The sequence below is a fragment of the Amblyomma americanum genome, chromosome 2 (genome assembly GCF_052857255.1).
Source record: "Amblyomma americanum isolate KBUSLIRL-KWMA chromosome 2, ASM5285725v1, whole genome shotgun sequence".
Taxonomy (NCBI): domain Eukaryota; kingdom Metazoa; phylum Arthropoda; class Arachnida; order Ixodida; family Ixodidae; genus Amblyomma; species Amblyomma americanum.
The window spans coordinates 50,472,583-50,491,650 of NC_135498.1; the positions used below are offsets into that span (position 1 = coordinate 50,472,583).

Genomic DNA, 19,068 nt, shown 5'->3' on the forward strand with positions numbered 1-19,068 from the left:
TACCTTAAAGGGCGGTTTTTATGTGTTTGATATCGCAGCATGCAAACTTGTATCTATGCAGGTGTGGCAGAATTACTAATTATAAGATACAAAATTGGTTCTGCAAAAAATGAAGTCCAAGAATATCCTTAAAACATAGTTGAAGTATCTACAAACATCAAATACACAACACAAAATAACAAAGTTGCTGAATGCTTGCAAGGCTATATGAGTCACTGCAAGGTGCAAAAATGGAGGGTAAACTAATGAGTGCTATTAATCAAGTGCTGTACACATGGCAGCCATAAATAAACTAGAGATGCATGAGTGACGCAATTTTACTTGCAAACGAAATTTCTGTCAGATTAGCCATTAGATACCATAAATCTATCCTGAAGTTACATGCAACAAAAGTGCAGCTTGCATTCTGAAAAATCTCCACCTCTTTTTTTCCCCAGCAGCGTCCACGTTACATCAATAACTACAACTATATATAGCTTGAAAACTAGACCTAAAAAGTGACAGCTTTTGATTTTGCTGTGCAATATAGCTTTCGTTTTACATAAATTTCTCTATCGTTTATCCCTTCACATCACAATAATTAGCTACTCACAGCAAAGTCGACATGAACCCAATCCAAGCAATATATGCAACAGCTAACGAACTGCAAGTGCGGTGTACTAATTACATTGTCTCACTCCAAACGTTTAGGCTTGAGAAATTTTGGTGTGACCACGCCAAGTTGGTACATGTACCCAGCATACCACTTGTGTGTATCTGTCTGTTGCCAAGTGTACACCATGCTCAAAAGAGATTTAGAATGTCGGAGGAACAATGTACATTTCACTTTTGAATTCTAAATGAAACTTTTCTTGAGAGTCATTTTTAAATTTGCTAACGCTGTAACAATGAGATGAGACCTCAGAGCAATTTCCACACACAAGGATAAGGTGTGGTTCTGTGTTCTCTCTAGTAGTCTAAAGCATTCTTTATTCTGGGGACCAGTGCATGATTGAAAGCAGCTCAGTAAAATCTGGAGAGAGAACACAGTCACAGTACAAAAGGAATTCTAGGTACAACTTGCATGGACAGAATACAAAGTAATGAACTGCAACACATGCAGCAAAAGGCACACAAACCCAATGCAGAAAGGGTTATACTATAACAAATCCCACAATATGTGCAACACTGGTGACAGAACAGTGCTGTCATCAGTTGTAGCATTCATGAAAATGTGGCCCACATCACTGCCTGCACCAACCTCAAGTCATGACGAAGGCCCCTAACTTTCTGTGGCGAAAAATTAGAAATTCCACGCGCTGAAAATGAAGAATATGCAGTATTCCGCAGGAGACATCAAAGAATGGTCCAGGATGCACCTCGCGTTATATTCGAAACCATGGTACGCACCGTGTTAATTTTTTATTTTTTCTCCAATCTCTTTAAGGCAGCTGTAGCGGCCTTCACCACTAGGCCTGCGAGTCGACAGGAGAAGCCAACTTTTCAAAGTTGGTTACGACGGGCTATAAGGGATGCTGTAGTGGAGGGCTCAAAAAAATTTCATTCACCTGGGGTTTTTTGACATGCACCGACATCTCTAGCAATTCGCCTCTATCGAAATGCGACCGCCGCAGCCAGGATCGAACCTGCTTCTTTCGGATCAGCAGCTGAGCACCATAATCACTGAGCCACCGCGGAAGATCTTGGGGGCAAAGAGTGCGGAGTGCAAGTGGAAAGGAGGTGGCTATGGATATGAAAAGGAGGAGGTATGGGTCCTTTAGAAAGAGAAGGCACTGAAGATCTGAGTGGAGCAGGGAAAGGAATAATGGGCAAATGGGCACACGACTGGGCCTCTCTAAACAGCAAGTAGCGGTGCCATGGTGGTGATGGTGGCTGCTGCTGCATGGGAAACTGCGTGCATTAACATATTGGAGGTTTTGCTTCACTCGATTGTAGCATGTGCACCTGAAGCGTTGTCTTAATAACGTCAATGTATCCGATTATTCCTTATTTTAGAGAGCCTGTTGCCTTTTAAATAATGTCAACGTATTCGATTATTCTGTATTTTAGCGAGCCTTCTATATTTGCTTTGAGGAGGCCCCAACTACGGTTGGCCTGAACAGTTTGATTGCATTACAGGTAATCACAATAAAATTACTTAAAAAATTCCTCCAAAATCTCAAACTCCATCCTCGCATCATATTCATGCAAATAAGGTCAATTAGCCATTTTCCCATCATTCTTTCATTCCTATATTGATGTCCGTAACAACAGCAGTATAAAAAAAATAAGAATATGCACACAATTCCAAGAAAAAATGCTTAAATTAGCGATTTTTCATGGAATCGCGGGAAGCTAGGAGGCTAGTCATGGTAATAAATTGTTCAGCACGTCCAGTTACTCACAAATTCAAAACCCCCGAGTTCAGAAGCTGAACCAAATATCTGATCAGGTGCATCTCGTTTAGTTGTAACTTGAGTGCTCAAATGTGAACAATAAAAGACGTTTCAAAGACAAAGTGGTCACCTTTAAAGCGTGTGTCCAGGATGCGTATTTCATTAGAGACCAGATCGATGTCATTGGACTGATCTGAAAACCGCTCCAGCGTCAGTTTAGACCGGATGAGTTCCACCTTTGCAAGAGTTGACTCGGCATTTGCGCACTGTGGCCGGGCATGTGCATGGACCAGCTCCAAGGTGACGTTCACTAGGGCCATGCGTATTGCCAGGAAGGTCCAGCTGTTTTCACTCTGGCTTCCCTGCAGGTAAGGGGGGATACAAACTATAAACTTCAGCACCAGCTGCAACATCATCACAAATATAAAAACAAGATAGAGAGCCCCTGAAAATAGAGAAAAGAACATAAAGGAGAGAAGCAGAGCTGAGAAGAATAAGAACAAGTAGGGCCATTAGTGCAAACGAATCACCTGCTCTTCTGAGGTCGCCAGCAGAGCTTTCGACCAGGCCATAGACTTGCCCCATGCTTTGACAGTCATGCCGTTCTGGCCTTAAGGTAAATTATGCCAAAGGTTTGTCGCCAACACACCTACCTGTTCCGGGAACAGCTCAACAAGAGTCACGTTGGATGCAGGTGAACGTTCCACCTTCTCCCCAAGGTTGCGACTCAAGATCCCGTGGACCAGAGCATATTGGCTGCGATCAAGTGTCACATGCACCGAGGAGAAGTTCCCCTCAACAGTCCAGTCCGGCACTGAAACAAATGCCAACAGCAGAGAAAGGGGGCTGTAGAATCATGGTAAGTTTAATACGGTAGGCTAGCAAGGTGTCAAAAAATCAACAGATGGTTATGAGTGCGTAACGCAAATGTTTGAATGCTGGCTGTGGTGTGACAGCAACGAATTTTTCGCACACAAGTTCTGTTCTGTTTTTTTTTTTGCAAAGTTAGGCAGCCGGAGGTGATTCTGGACTTGCCCAGGACTGCAGTGATACTCTGCAGTGAGTTTCGGTAGGTTTCAAACGAACCACCTCCCGCAGCTAAGAAGGATGCCCAAGCATATAGGCCACCTGCAGCCTCCAACCCCTCTCTCCTATCTCTTCCCTAAATGTGTAGGGAATTTCCCCTTTCTCCTCCCCTACAAGTGGGGAGAAAATTTATCTCTCTTCACTTTTCCACCTGCCAACTGAGGCTGCTGCTGCCGGTGCAAAACTAAGAAACGAGCTAATATAAACTAAAGCTTTTTAAAACCTTGCCACATACTTAAAAAACTCAATTTCCCTTGAAGCCGAATTCAGCTACTGATGGCTCTTGCAAAATGTGAACACAAGATGAAATGAATACAAGTAGTACTACACAAATTTTACAGGGGAACTTGTGACATTTCCATGTCCTGTGAAGTACAGCTCCCTGCCACATGAAAGACTGCATGTCTGCTCGGCAGGAAATATTGAGCAATAACTCTGAGGCATGGTCTGCCAAACCCAATGGGTTCATTCTTTGAATTTGTAATTCCTTGAAATACAAGTGCAAAAATTTTAAATGGTGTTCATCCATGTTGCATTGAGCCATTTGAATAACACGAGCCATTAATAAATATAACAGTAAGCACATACTGACAATGCTGCATATACAGTGGAGCCTCGCTGATAATTTCTGGTTCATACAATTTCTCGGTTAATACGCTCAAAATCACGAGCACTAAAAATGTCCTATAACATTGCACTTTTTTATCCTGGATAATATGTTCCTAGACAATAAAGTTTCCCAGCAAGTACATTCATCTATAATTCTGTCAAATTCCAATTGCATATGTTTAGCAACCAGAAGAAAGTGCACAAACATATGAGCAGATTGAACCTGAGGGCACGTGACATCAGCATAAGTCAGCTGCCTGAGTGGTTTCTCCACAGTGCATAAGTGCAATGGAGGTTGAAGATCGGAGGTCAGCATGTATAACAGCAACAGTATGACAGCACAAGTTCATGCAAATGGCAATGCTTCCTTTGTTGTTTTTTCCATTGTCTCTGTCTTTCTCTCTCTTCCGCAGTTACTGCTGATTTGAGATCTTTTTCCATTTCTGTGCTCTGGACATGCAAACACCACTTTCTACACAGCCAGCTGCTGCAATGTGAATGGCACAATGTCACTGCAACCTGTGGTCGCTGTAAAAGTTTGTCCTAACTCAGAAGCATGTGTGAAATAGGCCACATCAGAGGCAATTTTTCCACTCTGATTCTATGGGACACCAGCCAAATGTTCTCGCACTATTCGTCATAGTCAATTTCAGTCAGCTAAAATGGATGTCTAGGCTTGTCGTTAGATCGCGGGCAACAAAGCAGAACAGGACGACACAGCTCTAGTGTCATCCCATACATTTTCTTTGTGTCCTTTCTGCGCTGTTTCATTGACCAGGAATTCCACTTGACTCAGTATGTCTTAATGGAACTTTTAACATATCTGGCAAATCAAGATGCTGTTACTGACCATCGAAGTCCTATCTATATTTGCTGCACATAGCATGAGATCTCACCTGAGTGGTTGAAAGCACAGTCAAGGTTTTTTTCAACTAGTAAATGCAGCATTAAAGTCTGTTTAAGAAGGGGGCCGCCCTGAAAAAAAAAAAAGCAAAATTTCACAATCTATACAAGCAGACAAATTTTGTGTTCCTGGCTGCTGGTTTTGACAGTGCTGTTGGTGTAGCACTGCCAATATAAGGATGCAAAATAAACACAAAAATACCGCAAAAATCAACTAAAATAATAAACAGAACAATATGCAAAGCTAGAAAACACAAGAGGCAGACAAAATAACATTAGCAGAAAAACTACACAACACAATCGCTTTTTAGAAGCTCTTAAGATGTGGTTATGTAGCACACTTGAGCTATAGCATTAAAGGTCAATAATGGTTCTAGATATAAATGACTTGGCATTAGCAGAAGTGTGGCAAATGATGCGTTTAACGTTGAAAGGATGGTCACTGTATGGGACTGCAGTTTATAACAGCTGACCCCATAACAAAGTGCCTCAACACACAACCGCAACTACTAAATATAAAAGCTGCTCCTCATTATTCTGATGCACAGATTCAAGCTGGACACTGCGCTACACTGCAATTACTATTAACCACAAAACCACCAACCATGCACACACGTGAAAGATTCTATTAATAGAAGTGTGCTTTATTAACTATTCACATGACATAGCTAGTGCAGCAAGGCCTGCCACTGGAATGCTCGATTTGCCGCACAGAATTAAGGATACCAGCACTTGGAGGACCCACAGGTAAACATAAGACCCAGTTCTCTCTAAGCAATGAGTGCCTGCTCAGTTGTCTGATCCAATGTGAATGGATCACTAAAACTACCAGCCCATCCAACTTTCCAAGAAAGCTATGCACCAGCTCGCCCAGCAAGACGTTGTTCCCATCGAACTTGGGCCCCTCTTTCACAGACATTGTTTGGTTCTTGGTTTTATAGGGTTTAACATCCCAAAGCGACTCAGGCTATGAGGGATGCCGTAGTGGAGGGCTTCGTATAATTTCGACCACCTGGGGTTCTTTAACGTACACTGACATTGCACAGTACACGGGCCTTTAGCATTTCGCCTCCATCCAAATGCCGGTATTGAACCCGCGTCTTTTGGGTCAGCAGCTGAGCGCCACAACCATTGAGCCACCGCGGCAAAAATCCTTCACAGATCTGTTTGCAGGTGGGAGGCAGGTGAACAAAATCATTCACTGCCATAGAGAATGCACACTATGTAGAGTTGTTACGAAAATGCGGCCAGCAGTAGTAACTTGGCCTGCACTTTTAAGTTACTGCACATCTGCATTACAAAAGTGAGATGATGAAATAACGGATCAGGAATCAGCAACAAGAGCTCTGAAGTTGCAGCCAGATAGATACCGATCACAACACAGACCCCGAAACAGGTTCACGTGTTTTGCCGGATGGTTACTCAATTGCAGCAGTGATCTATGTACAGTTAAATTCACTCACTATGACGCTCATACAGGCACAAGCAGAAACATTACTCTCAATTTCTGCTAAAACTGACATGAATGAAATTAAAGCCACACAGTATGCTCCTTATAAGCCTGTCCATGCCTGCCTGGACACAGTTTTTGTCAAATAGACAAGTGGTCAATACATTACAGACTGCATATTTGCCATTCAGTGTTGTGTCCAGTTCTTCTAAATGAATTAAACGCAACTTCTCTCACAAAAGATCTCACAATGCACATGCACACCTGCCACAAATGACCCCAATTCATTGTAATGCAAAGATAAAAAATAGACAATGTTAAGTTGTTCAAACATACGATGCTGGTCAAAGCCAACTGGAGCTTACATTTTTCTTGATGAAAATGGAAGGAAACTGCACAGTGTATGAGCCTGCGGGGCGGTTAGGAGGCATGGCCTGGCGGGCTGGCACGCACACCCCAGAGTAGACGTCCATGTCGACCAGTTCTACGTCCATGGCTTGTAGGAGGCACTTTTCGCCTGATAGGTCAACGCGGCAAATAAAGCAAATGAAGAGATGACAATGTGACAACTGGGATGGCCTTGTTACAATAAACATCTTTAAGCAGAGAAGCCCGGTCACTTTGCAGCTTGGTGTGCTAAATTATTTAGCACGTTTGTTTGTGTCCCTCATGTTTTACCATTTTCTTCCAAGGTAGTGTGCACACATGCACACACACACAAATACCCATGAAAATAGAAAAAAGCAAACCACTGTCACAGCTCAGTCAGTGAGAAACCTATGTGCTGTCTCTTTTTTTTTTTGCTTTCTTCAAACTGCCTCAGAAGTCTAAATCAATTATGCTTAGGGCATCAAGTAACCTCATTACCCTGCTGCAACACAGACGCTAGACCAAAAAGGATTTTTCCAGCAGAATGTGACCAACATTTGAGCCTTGTTTTAATCAAAGCTGAACCATTTAACCTTGGCAAACTGCTAGGTGTTCACATAAAAAGGCTTTAGCAACAACCATTCTACTGGATATTTTACCATAACTATTATTTTCTCGCATGCCACACCGCTTTTGTCACACTGCACAACTGCATCCATTCTCTCAAATACCTATTCAGAGTTCCTGTGGGACTACACCTGACTTAACGAGGCACAACACCTTACCATTCAGATCATCCAAGGCTCTCATAACTCCTTCAGCACTGATCACAGTGCAGCCCTCTCTAGCAGGTTGCTCCTGTGAACTGCAAAAACAAAAGTAAAAAAGCAGGGCTACAATGCCACACCAATCTTCCTTTGTTTTCAGTGCACGAACTGAGCAAGAGCTAAAAACTATTTGCCTTCCTGGTACCACACAAGGGTAGACCACTCACATTTCAACTGAGGAGCGCCTCGAGGAAGAGGCGCTTTTTTCTTCTCCAGTGAAGTGAAATCCTGTGGTTATGTTCAGGTTCCCGAGATTGGCGACGAGCACATCGAAGCTCCTGCAGGACTGGGGCACCACAATCACGGGCGAGGCTGCAGTCACCTCCAGTTGAACCCTGGGTGCTCTGCAAGCCTCCAGGTTCATCTGTAGAGAATGCAGAAAAATAATACATCGCTGCCTTCTACCAGAAAAAAAGATTAATACTGCACACATTATAGGAAAGTAACCTCATAAAACAGCGATAAGAAAGATAATCATTCCCAAAAGATGGGCAGTAATAACTCCAGGTGTGCGCATGCATGCATGCAAACAGGTATGGGCAGTATGGACACGCATGCACGCACGCACACACGCACGCACACACACACACATATATCCGTAACTGATTGAAACACATATCAACAGTTGACGGCAAAAAGACTTTGCAGAGCTTTCTACACTAGAGCCTTGGATTCCAGCTAACTGGGGCTTGTCACTGATGCAAGCAAAACAACAGAATAATGGCTGCATAAAAAAAAAGTAATTTTTGAATGTATCAATGCATCAGTAACACTTGTGATTTGGCTAGTTGGTTAACCTTTTCCATGCCTACAGGAACTAGCCCACAGACAGACAGAGCAAAAGGATACCAGGATGACAGGAATGAATAGCTGAACCATCGACTTTTACTTTGAAAGGAAGCGAACCCATACTTATGAAGTACTCAATCAAGAGCACATGACCAAGACAACCAGAGCGTGCGAAAAAATATGTATATTTACTGCTGCAGGGAAATTGAGACAGAAGGGCATGTGAAAAACACGAAATAAAGTTGATAATTCAGCACGCCGTCCTGTCATCCTCCTTGTTCTCGTGCTCTGTCTTCTCTGTGTGCCGATTCCTATGGGCATAAATTCATAGAGTTTTTCCAATGCATTATTCTGTACACTGTGTACTCAGTTCGCTAAACAAAGTGCTTTCATATTCAAAGGCAGTGCACTCCATGTCCTAATAAGACTATACAGTAGAACTCTGCTACAGTAAACTCGGATATAGTAAAATGAAACTGCAGTCCCATTTCACCTCCCATAGACTGTACTTTTTTTCGGTTGTAGTAAAGATTTCTTTCAAATAAAACGGCTATAGTAAAGTGGGTCTGGCCATGGCGACGTATCTCCCGTAGAATGATGACAACGCGACACGCTCGAGGCCGATATTCGGGAGTAAATGCATACCAAAAACAATAAAACGACGTTTTTTTTTTTAAACAGCTTCACCACCAAGCACGGAAGCTGTGAGGAGAGGCCAGCTTCTTAAAGCCCTTGGGGCCGTGAGGCAAAGCGTGCGACGCTCACAGAAAAAACAAAAAAGTAAAGCAGGCAATGAATGCAGAAAGAAGGAGATGCGGGTCACTTAAAAAAGAAAGACATTAAAAATACAGTGAAGGGACTAAAGTGGTGGCAAGAAACAGGCGCAGTGCGCATGTAACGAACGACTATAAGGCTGCAGAAAATGATGCCGTGCTCACGCTAAACTTTTGTTTTCACATGAAATCAAACTTGTGTTATATTCGTAGCCGCATTGTATTTGTGCAAATGAGGCACTTCCTCAAGATATAAACAAAATCGAAAACATTTGATGACATGAAGTGTGATAACTCAAAATAAATAATGATCGCAGAAAGGAACGATAAGAGCACAGGATGGAAAGTATTTGAGAGTGTTTCTTTCACAAACCAACACTGTGTTTATTAGGTAGCCAATGAATTACCAGAAAGTATCCTCAGAGCCATGCCATCACCAACAACTGATGTAGTAAAGACCCTGATATAGTAGAGATTTTTGCTGGTCCAAGTCACTTTACTGTAGAGGGGTTCTACTGTACCAACATGAACACAGTCAAACCTTGTTGCCAGCTGTCGCAGCTTTCAGAAGCATCTGAAGCTCACTGAAGTCAGCAAAGAAGTCAATGACCTCAGTCAGAAACCGTTGTGTGTGAACAACCTGCACTGAGGACATCTCACACATGACCTTGACATCACAGTCTCTCTGAAGATTGGGATCCGGAGCTCCGTACCTGCAGGTAAAGCCAACAGTAACACAAGTGCTACAAAGAAATTAAGCCATGAAACTGAAAGCACTCGGCTGCACGTCCACAGCTTTAAAAAGCGTAGATCAAAGTCCTACTTCTTAGCCTAATAATCAAGTAATGTAAAACTCAAGTGTGTCACACTAACTAACACCGCAGAAATAGAACATGCAATCACAAGAGCACAACATGTCAGGCCACAATGAGAAGTTGCACGTGTAGCCTTTGGTTGCAACTCAGGCAAATGACCATAATTATTTAGGTGCCCACCTAGACGCAATACCTACCTTTGAGTATTGCGCTCTGATCGGACACCAAGAAAGAGTACTTCAAGCTCACAAGAAATCTTTAATAAGGATGTTTAAGGAGAGAAGCTGGTCTAAAAAAAAATTTTTTATCAATCAGGTCACAATTTTGAAATCTTCAAGGAACATGTATTTCTGGGCGCTAATTATAATCATGTCATTTAATTTAATGTTAAACAAGTCATTGTGCACTTACGAAATATGTTACTTATGTTTTTCGCCAAGAGCTTTTAAAAATTTCTGCTGCAGAAAACTTGCTAAAATGCATGTCACTATAGTTTGTCTTGACATCAAGGAATGCAATAAGGGTAAAATTGTCATCCTCCCTATCCCAGAAGTTGAGTTAATGCCGGTGCAGAGGCTCAGTGGTTAGGACGCTCAGCTACTGATCCGGAGCACCCAGGTTCAAACCCGACTGTGGCAGCAGCGTTTTTCCATGGAGGCAAAGGCACCTGTGTGCTGTGGGATGTCAGTGCATGTTAAAAGTCCCCAGGTGGTCATCCCCAGGTGGTCCAATTATTCCAGAGCCCTCCACTACCACACCTATTTCTTCCTTTCTTGTCTTAGTCTCTCCTTTATCCCTTCCCTTCCACAAAAAACCATTTTTTTTACTGCATTCCTTGGTGTCATAAAAAAAGCAATGGCTTGCTTTTTAGCAAGTTTCTTGCAGCAAAACTTCTTAAATGCTCTCGGCAAAAAGATACATATTACATAAAAGCACAAGGACTAGTTTTACATGAAATGAAATGGCCTATATACTCTATTTACACGATTGCAAGTCGACCTATTTTTCAAATTATGAAAATTAAAAGTGGGGGTCGACTTAAAATCGAAACCAAAGCATCGCACCATAAATAATGGCGAGACGAACGAGATATCATGCATGCTACAGCGTGGTTGCATTTTTACTGCGTGGCTTTGTCGCATCGTTCTTAGTGCTGGCCTTGAACAGCTGCTATGTCAACACGCAGAACCGGCATCCCTACTCCGCGCGAGGCCGCCGATGGTGGCTGTCGATAAGCAGCAAACCGCACCAGCCCACTCCCTAAACGCGGCCTCAGGTTGCGTCTGCCGATAAGCGGCGGCAGCCCGATAACGCATTCGCGTTCTACTTTAAATGGGCGTTGTCCAAGTTTTTTTTTGTTTACTTTCAACCACGCACTCGGCGCTCAAGGGAGCGTCGATAGTTGATGGAAGGGCAGCTGTTCCAATCGCGGCGGCGCCCCCACTCGGAACTGCAGCGGCGCTGGGGAGTGTCAGTAGCCGATAGAAGAGCCGAAGCCACTCACGCATAGTTTCTCTTTGGCTCTGGCGCATTTGACTACTGCCGGCCGCGTTTCACAAGTTTTTAATGTAGTGCTTCGTCGTTCGTCATTTGTGCTTCGGATCCGGTAAGCGACCGGTGCTAGTTCACGGCTACATTCAAGATGGCTGTCATTCTTTGCGCCGAAGAAACAAACTGTGCGCTGGGCCGCAAGTTCGACGTTCGCAACGGGTGACACAGATGTGACAGCTGCAGCGAGGCAAAATTTTCAGCTGTTCCACGCGATGTCGTGATGTGGCTGTCTGCGAAGTGCAGGATTTCACTGCACGACGATGTTAGAACGATGAGCTGTGGGACCACAGCAGCGATCATGATGGCAGCGCTTGTGAGGACAATGGCGCTTGTGAGGACAATGGCGCAAGTGTGGACGAGTGGTCCAATACATTTTCGTTTTGGAATGTGCCCACGGGCGCTCCCACGCACGGCAGCCGATAGCGGGTGTCGATAAGCAGAGGCCACAGGATAGTGCTATCGCGTTCTATTATTAAAGGCCAAGCGTAAACGACCTGCAAGTTTTTTTTTTTGGAAATGTGATATGGGGGCGTGACTTACAATCGTGTGAATGCGGTAGAACAGAAAGCCCGTCCACAGACTGGCACTGTGACGGAGAGCATTACAGTCTCACTTTTGCACTTCATGCCAATTAACGAGACCCGCACAGTTGTGACTCAATCCCACCTTCCATATTTTTTGCCAGCAGCCACACCATTTTCCCTGCATCATAATTCAATCAATGTACTACATCACATATACTTGCATGCATTCCACTGAATGCAGTACCCTTCAAGTCAGCTACTGAGAAGATTAGAGGTCTAAGATTACCCCAATTCATAGGCTGTGAGGTGAGCCAGCTCAACAGTCAACATTGTCAACCATGATGTTATTATTTTTTTTTTTCACATACTTGAATACACTGAAGTGCAGTGCCTCGGGACCAGCAGTGATGAAGCGCTCCCTGTACAGTTGGCCATGTCCAGTGAGGTCCAGGACACAGATCTTGCCCAGGCTTGCTCGCAATGTGATGTTGGAGTCCCGCAGAGACAGGTGGCTCGAGAAGCCGCTTATGGTGGCTCTAGCCAGCTCATAGGTGGGCTTGTTCAGTGTCACCACAAAGTTGTGAATGTTCACCTCAAGCTCGGTGTTGTCGACTTCAGGAGGGAGTTCTGAAAAAAAGAAAGAAGAAAAGAAAGAAAGGCACCAAAGAAAAGGTTCGAGGCAGTATAACATCCCTTGCAAGTTTAATGAACTGATCAATATAACATCACCATGAGTTCTGGATGAGATATCACAAAGACAGAAATGATAGAACACTGTCACATAGGGACCACGTTTAGTAATGATGTTTTCAAAGCTCACAAAATATTCTTGAACACTTTCACTTGCTTTGATTTATTCATATATCAGTATACCCCCTACAGTGGCTCAGTGGTTAAGACGCTTGGCTACTGAGCTGGGGTACCCAGGTTCGAATCCGGCCGGCCGCAGCAGCCACATTTCGATGGAAGTGAAACAGAAAGGCTCCCATGTGCTGTGCAATGTCAGTGCCAGTGCATGTTAAAGATCCCCAAATGGGCTAAATTATTCCGGAGCCCTCCATTACAGCATCTTTTTTCTCTTTCACTCCGACCTTCCTCCCTTCCCTCATGGTGCAGCAGAGGTGTCCACCCAGAAGTGAGACAGCGACTGCACCTTTCATTTCCTCAAAACAAATTATTTCCAATTATCAGTATGACAATCGAACAAAGAAGCAATATGCAGATGGCCCCAAGCAGCGGAAGTTATTTGCTACAACACCATTAATGCACAAATGTACTACGCACAGAATGCACAACCTCAATTTCTGAGGTCAGCTAACTAAAAGCCTTCTAAAAAACAATAGCTCACGGAGTTTGTTAGGCATAAATGATGTAGTTGCAATGTGCATCAAAACAAAGGTTACGCATTTTCCCACCCGTTAACACTGCACAAGAATTCCCAAAGCATGTCTAAAAGTGTCACTCACCTTGGCTTACTTCAGAGTCTTCTCTGTGTTGGGAATCTTGCCTGGATGCAGGCCTTGGATCTTCAGGAAGATCTGCAGCCAAGCCAAGGAAGTCAAGCACCATCACCCAAGTCTGGGAGTTTATCATTGTCTCCAAGCTGTTCAGGTCCACAGTCACCGTCTTGCTCACCTGAGTGAACAGAGTGAAAGGAGGCAGTCTTGGCCAACATCCCCACCAGTGTTCACTGACAACATTTTGAGGGGCTAGCTGGTTTACACTCAATGTGAGAGGCACTGCACAAGCAAGAAAAGGACAAAGGGACAAGACTGGAGTTGTCGTCTCGTGCTTAGCCACACTGTTTATGTTTCATTTTTTGCTCGGGTGCTGTTCGCACAGTGCATTTTGATTCGATACGATTTTCATTTTTAAGCAGCTTACAAAGACTGCAGTTGCTATATAATGAATCATTCTCAATTGTGCCATGAGAAGACAAAAAATAAAATCCGAGGCCTGCAAGGAATTGCGCTATAGCCTGGTTCTAGCTTCCTTTATGAACACCAGTTAAAAGAGCATTACAAGCACTCTTTTCAGCATAGTCTTTGTACCTAAACAATGGCTTAAGTCATGCCAAGTGGATGCTCCACAGCCACACTGATGACAAAGGCATTGCTAAAGACAATATAATCATAGCAGACAGACAAGAATGTTTGGCACTTCCAAGCCATGCACGGCTTGATTCAGCAGTTCAAAAAGGTAACATTACACCTGTTCTAGACAAGTCACAAATACAATAGTACAATTTAAGAGGTTCTCTGAGGTTGCTGCTTTCATCAGCAAGCGACGATAAAATGAGCACAATACAGGTGCCCACAGCTTACACTGTTATGTTTGGAAGCAAAATCTGGGCAGTGCCTGTCAATGAGACGCATGTTGATGTGCATGAGCGAGTCCTCCTGTGCCGCTGTGGCCAGAGGGGTCATGGAGCCCGACGGAGAAGGAGGTGGAGTCGATGGGGATGCACACGTGCTACTGCTCTGACCCCTCTTCTTGGCATGTTCTGCAAAAAGGGGAGGCCGGACGACGAAGTAACAATGTATGAATAAAAATGCATCGAAATCTTGTTCATTCGCCATCATTTAATTTTTCTTCTAGTTCACTTTAATTGATGCTTTGGCCCTGTCAACGTCACATGTTTTTTGCTTTACTTAAACTGACTAGAGGGCTCTGGATTGCATTAAGCAAAATGAGCTCCTTTCGAACCTATACCTAGTCAGGCAGCACTACGATCATCGTTTTTTTTGTGTACAAAATCAGGCCAATAAAAAATTGAAAAAGGGGTCATCAGCTAGAGGTAAGCAAGGCCTGCAAGTCGTGCAAACCACTTGATTATGACTCATGGCTCGCTAGTTTTGCTTGCTTAACTAGCTTACACCTGACAGCAAAAAGCAATGGGATTCTCTATGACAGATACATGAAGAAACGTGAAGCAAGCAGTTCAGCTGTTGTTACTAAAATCCAATGAATAAAAACCAAGTTCCATGAAATCAAAGACCCCGTATATGTAGAATTGATTCTGCAGAAATTAGATAATTCAATTCATCCTCCACTGCATTTCTCAGAACAATTTATATGGCTTGTTTCTCTCCCCAAACTTCAAAATCTGGCTTTAAGGCAAGAAATCACATTAAATAAGGGTGCCACTGTGACAACTAACCTACATTTTTATGTTACGGGCAAAGCTAGCTTTTCTGGTGACAAGAACAAAAAAAAAAAAACTGAAGACACACAACCCAAGATGAAGCCTATTTGAGAAAAAAAACCACCCCCTCCCCCTCCACCTACAAAAAAAAATTCAGTCGAGCCTTGATATAATGAAACTGATTTTAACGAAATTCACAAAGTAAAGCATATTTTTTGTTTCCCCATAGCTGTCCCGTTGGAAGCCATTCTATTTTATTTATTTTTTTTCACAATTAAACCAGGTAATTTTATACTGCACTTTCCATTTAACGAAATCTTATCCCATCGCATTGCATGTACCAGGAGCCGCCTTGACTAGAAGACGAAAATGAAAGCTTTAGCAGAGACAGACCGCAATTTGCATGTGCCCTTTTTATGCACAAACATTACCGGTAGGCTTAAAGTAAAACAGGATCACAGCGTACCGCTGAGTCATCTGTTGCATATATATGAAAACTGCGATGAGCGTGCCTCCACCACCAGCCATTTGTGCAGTGCGGTGAAGCATGTCGTCCGACATCAGTGCGGGCATTGCTTGGTAGTGGGGGTTCAATATATCCGTTTTTATTTGGGAAGGGGGAGTGGGGGGGGCTCATTTATTTTCAGCCTGAAAAGTCCGCAATGCTCACATGGACCTTTTTCCCTCTATGTATCGCTAAGTAGTCCCTTTCGAACAGCATCATTATCGCCGTGCGGCTGCTGGCAGGAGCCTGGTGGTTCGAGTGTTCATATCAGATAATGTGGGTTGAGAAATTGTTTGCATCATTCCGAGCCGTAACATATTGTATAACGCACTCTGGCCAGGGCTTTTTTAAAATACGTATCAATGCAGAAATCTGATCAACCGTAACCAAATCACAACATTCTACCGTATTTACAAGGTGCCATCTACCAGAACTGTTCAAGAATCTAAACTTTATTTGGACTGCTGAAGCACAGGAATTTCAACTTATTAACGAATTTTTCGGCTGCAAGTATGACATTGCTATATCGAGGTTCAACTGTGCGTGCAATTTTTTTCTTCTACAATATTTACAAAACAATCCCATAAATACCTTAAACTTTCTAAAACTCAAACGAGTTTTTCACTACTTGTGCTGATTAGCATACCTGCGGCTCTACTCTTTTTCAGATGTGCCTGGAAGGCATTTTGAGTGCACAGCCTATCTGGCAGGGACGGGTGGGTTGCCACAGTGGGAATGTGGTACGTCATATCTGGGCAGGAGAAGGAGATGAAGTCCGACTTGGGTGGTCGAGTATCCTTGGAGTCCCCCGGCTGCTGGTTGTCGGGGTTACTTGACCGAATCAAGTAGCGGTGGCTGGATTCGGGATGCTCCACAAGGTCCTCCATGACAATGCCTTTCAGAGCAAGCTGCAAGTGCATTGTGCAAGATCATTTTTCTCCTTGAAACACAAATCCATGGCAAAAAAAATGAAATCTTTCTTTGCCACCAACACAAAGTCTGAAAACTCTTTTGAAAATGACCCGAACCCTTGTTTTTATCACAAGGCGTTGTGGTACTAAGTAATGAGCGTAAGCTCCAATCCGCAAAATAGAAAATTCCCTTCCTGGTTGGTAGGCAAGAAAGAGAAAGACACAGAGATTCAAGGAGCAATTAGCTGCAGAAAAAGAACTTTTGTCACGTGTGTTCATGTGCTTCATCAGGGTGTGCAATGATCAGAAGGGAAATTCTATCCCCAGAGAAAATCTGCCTGGGTCAATACAGTGGTCATAAAAAATGCAATAGAATCTCGGTCATAGGAATCTCACGAGGTTACAAAAATATTCATATCCAAAATTGCTAGCATTCAAAACGAACAAAAATTCGTATGTAGAATTTATGCAGATATGTTTTCGTCCAACGGGGCTTACTTACGGCCGCGCAACCACTGAATTGTGACGTCGGCGCTGTGCTGGTCGCGTGCCACTGCTCACAGCTCGCAGCACGTACCGAACTGGCAATCGCGACGTTCGTGATGTACGGACAGCATGTACTAGGCACTTGAAGATGTGGTCACTGCTTGTGCGTTTATATCATTCGCAGTGGGGCGGGACCTGTTCGTAACATCCGAATTTCTGCCCATTGCACACAATGCACTGCGGCCAGGGCATCTTCCGAATGTGTATCATCCCGAAATTCATATCCACTAGGATCGTATTATCGAGATTCTACTGTATGGCACAGTTCTGTCTTTGCACACTACAGTCAACTGCAGCAAACCAATGTAAGCTTTAGGCATCGATGTGGCATATGTCACTAGGCAGGACCACAAATTTGTAATCACAAAGTATGGGAGCTTGCCAGCCAACAAGCTTGTGCCTGACTTTCTGCATTCTTTGTGTTCAACTAAAAATGCAATATAAAAGGTGAATTGCCTCAAAAGACACATCATATTTTTGAGGGGCTCAACAGACATAATTTTTAAAGCACTTTGAAACGTATTGAAATAAGCTCACCCACTCATTCAGAGGCGTGCAGATGCGCATACACAGATTAATCTCCACATTACACCAATACCGACTCACCTGAATGGTAGTTTCATATGGGTTGTCCCGCTCATAGTTCACAACAAACTCTTGGAACGACAGTGCGACTAGGTCTTGCTTGTCATTGCACAACTCTGAACATATGTTCATGATGAGCTCCGGCAGCACAAAGTTGATGTGGCAGCTGAGTGCCATTTGGTTTGAGCCATCTTCAGTGACGCTTCCTAGACTATGCTCCGGTTTGTCATGCTCACAAGGTGCATCCTTTGGTATCAATTCATCCTGCACATCAAGATCAAAATAAGTTGACATATAAAAAAAATTGTTTTCCCATGCACACAAAATTACAAGTTCTTGTAGTGTGTTTTCTAAAGAAAGGATGCACAAGATCTTAGTAAACACAGGACAATACATAAAATCGCCTGTGCTTGGTACATAGTTTATACCACATTTACTAGTGCATATGTAGACCCGTTTTTTTTTCAGTATCACACTCTCCAAACCTGTGATGAGCCTGAAAGAATGGATACTTGCTTCTCTTCTAGTTGCCGCGGTGGCTCAGTGATTGGGGTCGACCAATGAGCGAATTACGGAAAGGGCATGGTGCAAACCTGGCAAATGCAGAAAAAGTAGGGAGTGACGGGAACGATGCTATAGTTGAATACAGCTGAAAAACAAAGCGGCTTTTCCCCAATAAAGGACCCTCTTCAAGCCACTAGCATTGGCCACTACTCAAGAACCTGCCAGCGTGACAATGCAGGAAGTGGCGCGGTACCGCAGGGAGGCGACTGTATCCCCTTTCGTCTGCCATTGTCATGATATCGGGCTGATGAGAATCAGCCGACGCTAATAGCTGGAAGGGGGTCCTTTGTCAGAGAAAAGCCGCTTCGTTCTTGAGTTGTATCCGACTACAGTACATGAAGCCTTGCCTTTCGCCTGCCTATGATACCTCACAAAGTATGACAGCTGCCATCAACATTACTGAGTCACCAACTTGTTCATTTTTAAGGGTTGTATTGTGTTGTGTTTTATGGCACATAGGCAACTAAGGCCATCATGCACCAACTTTTTTAAGGGAGCTGTGAAAAGAGCGGATGCTATGATAAACACAGAGCCCCACGGGTCACTGTGGGAACCGTGCTCTCTGAAAAAAAAAAAAAGAAGACAATTTCTTCTTGTCACTCAATCACTCCACAATCATGCTCCCCATGCCGAGTGCTTGATCTGTGCTCCTGAATAAAATGATTCTCTCTCTCTCTCTGTCCCCCAAACTTGGGCAACTATTCTGTGCAGCATTTAAGCGAGGCATAGCCTTAGGCATGG

At 43.6% G+C, this 19,068-nt stretch overlaps 1 protein-coding gene across 5 annotated transcripts in view; it reads right to left on the bottom strand.

Annotated features, from left to right (window-relative positions):
- Positions 1-19,068, bottom strand: part of Vps13D (vacuolar protein sorting 13D) — a 118,142-nt gene that overhangs the window by 59,893 nt on the left and 39,181 nt on the right. For all 5 annotated transcript variants that reach the window (XM_077654273.1, XM_077654272.1, XM_077654269.1 and 2 more), the window contains exons 33-44: positions 17,785-18,027; positions 16,368-16,629; positions 14,396-14,574; positions 13,538-13,706; positions 12,440-12,698; positions 9,723-9,894; positions 7,787-7,983; positions 7,578-7,657; positions 6,789-6,940; positions 4,967-5,045; positions 3,029-3,189; positions 2,506-2,737 (exon numbers count right to left, since the gene is read on the bottom strand). In XM_077654273.1, coding sequence (XP_077510399.1) covers positions 2,506-2,737; positions 3,029-3,189; positions 4,967-5,045; positions 6,789-6,940; positions 7,578-7,657; positions 7,787-7,983; positions 9,723-9,894; positions 12,440-12,698; positions 13,538-13,706; positions 14,396-14,574; positions 16,368-16,629; positions 17,785-18,027 — 2,185 coding nt within the window. The remainder of the gene's footprint in view (positions 1-2,505; positions 2,738-3,028; positions 3,190-4,966; positions 5,046-6,788; positions 6,941-7,577; positions 7,658-7,786; positions 7,984-9,722; positions 9,895-12,439; positions 12,699-13,537; positions 13,707-14,395; positions 14,575-16,367; positions 16,630-17,784; positions 18,028-19,068) is intronic.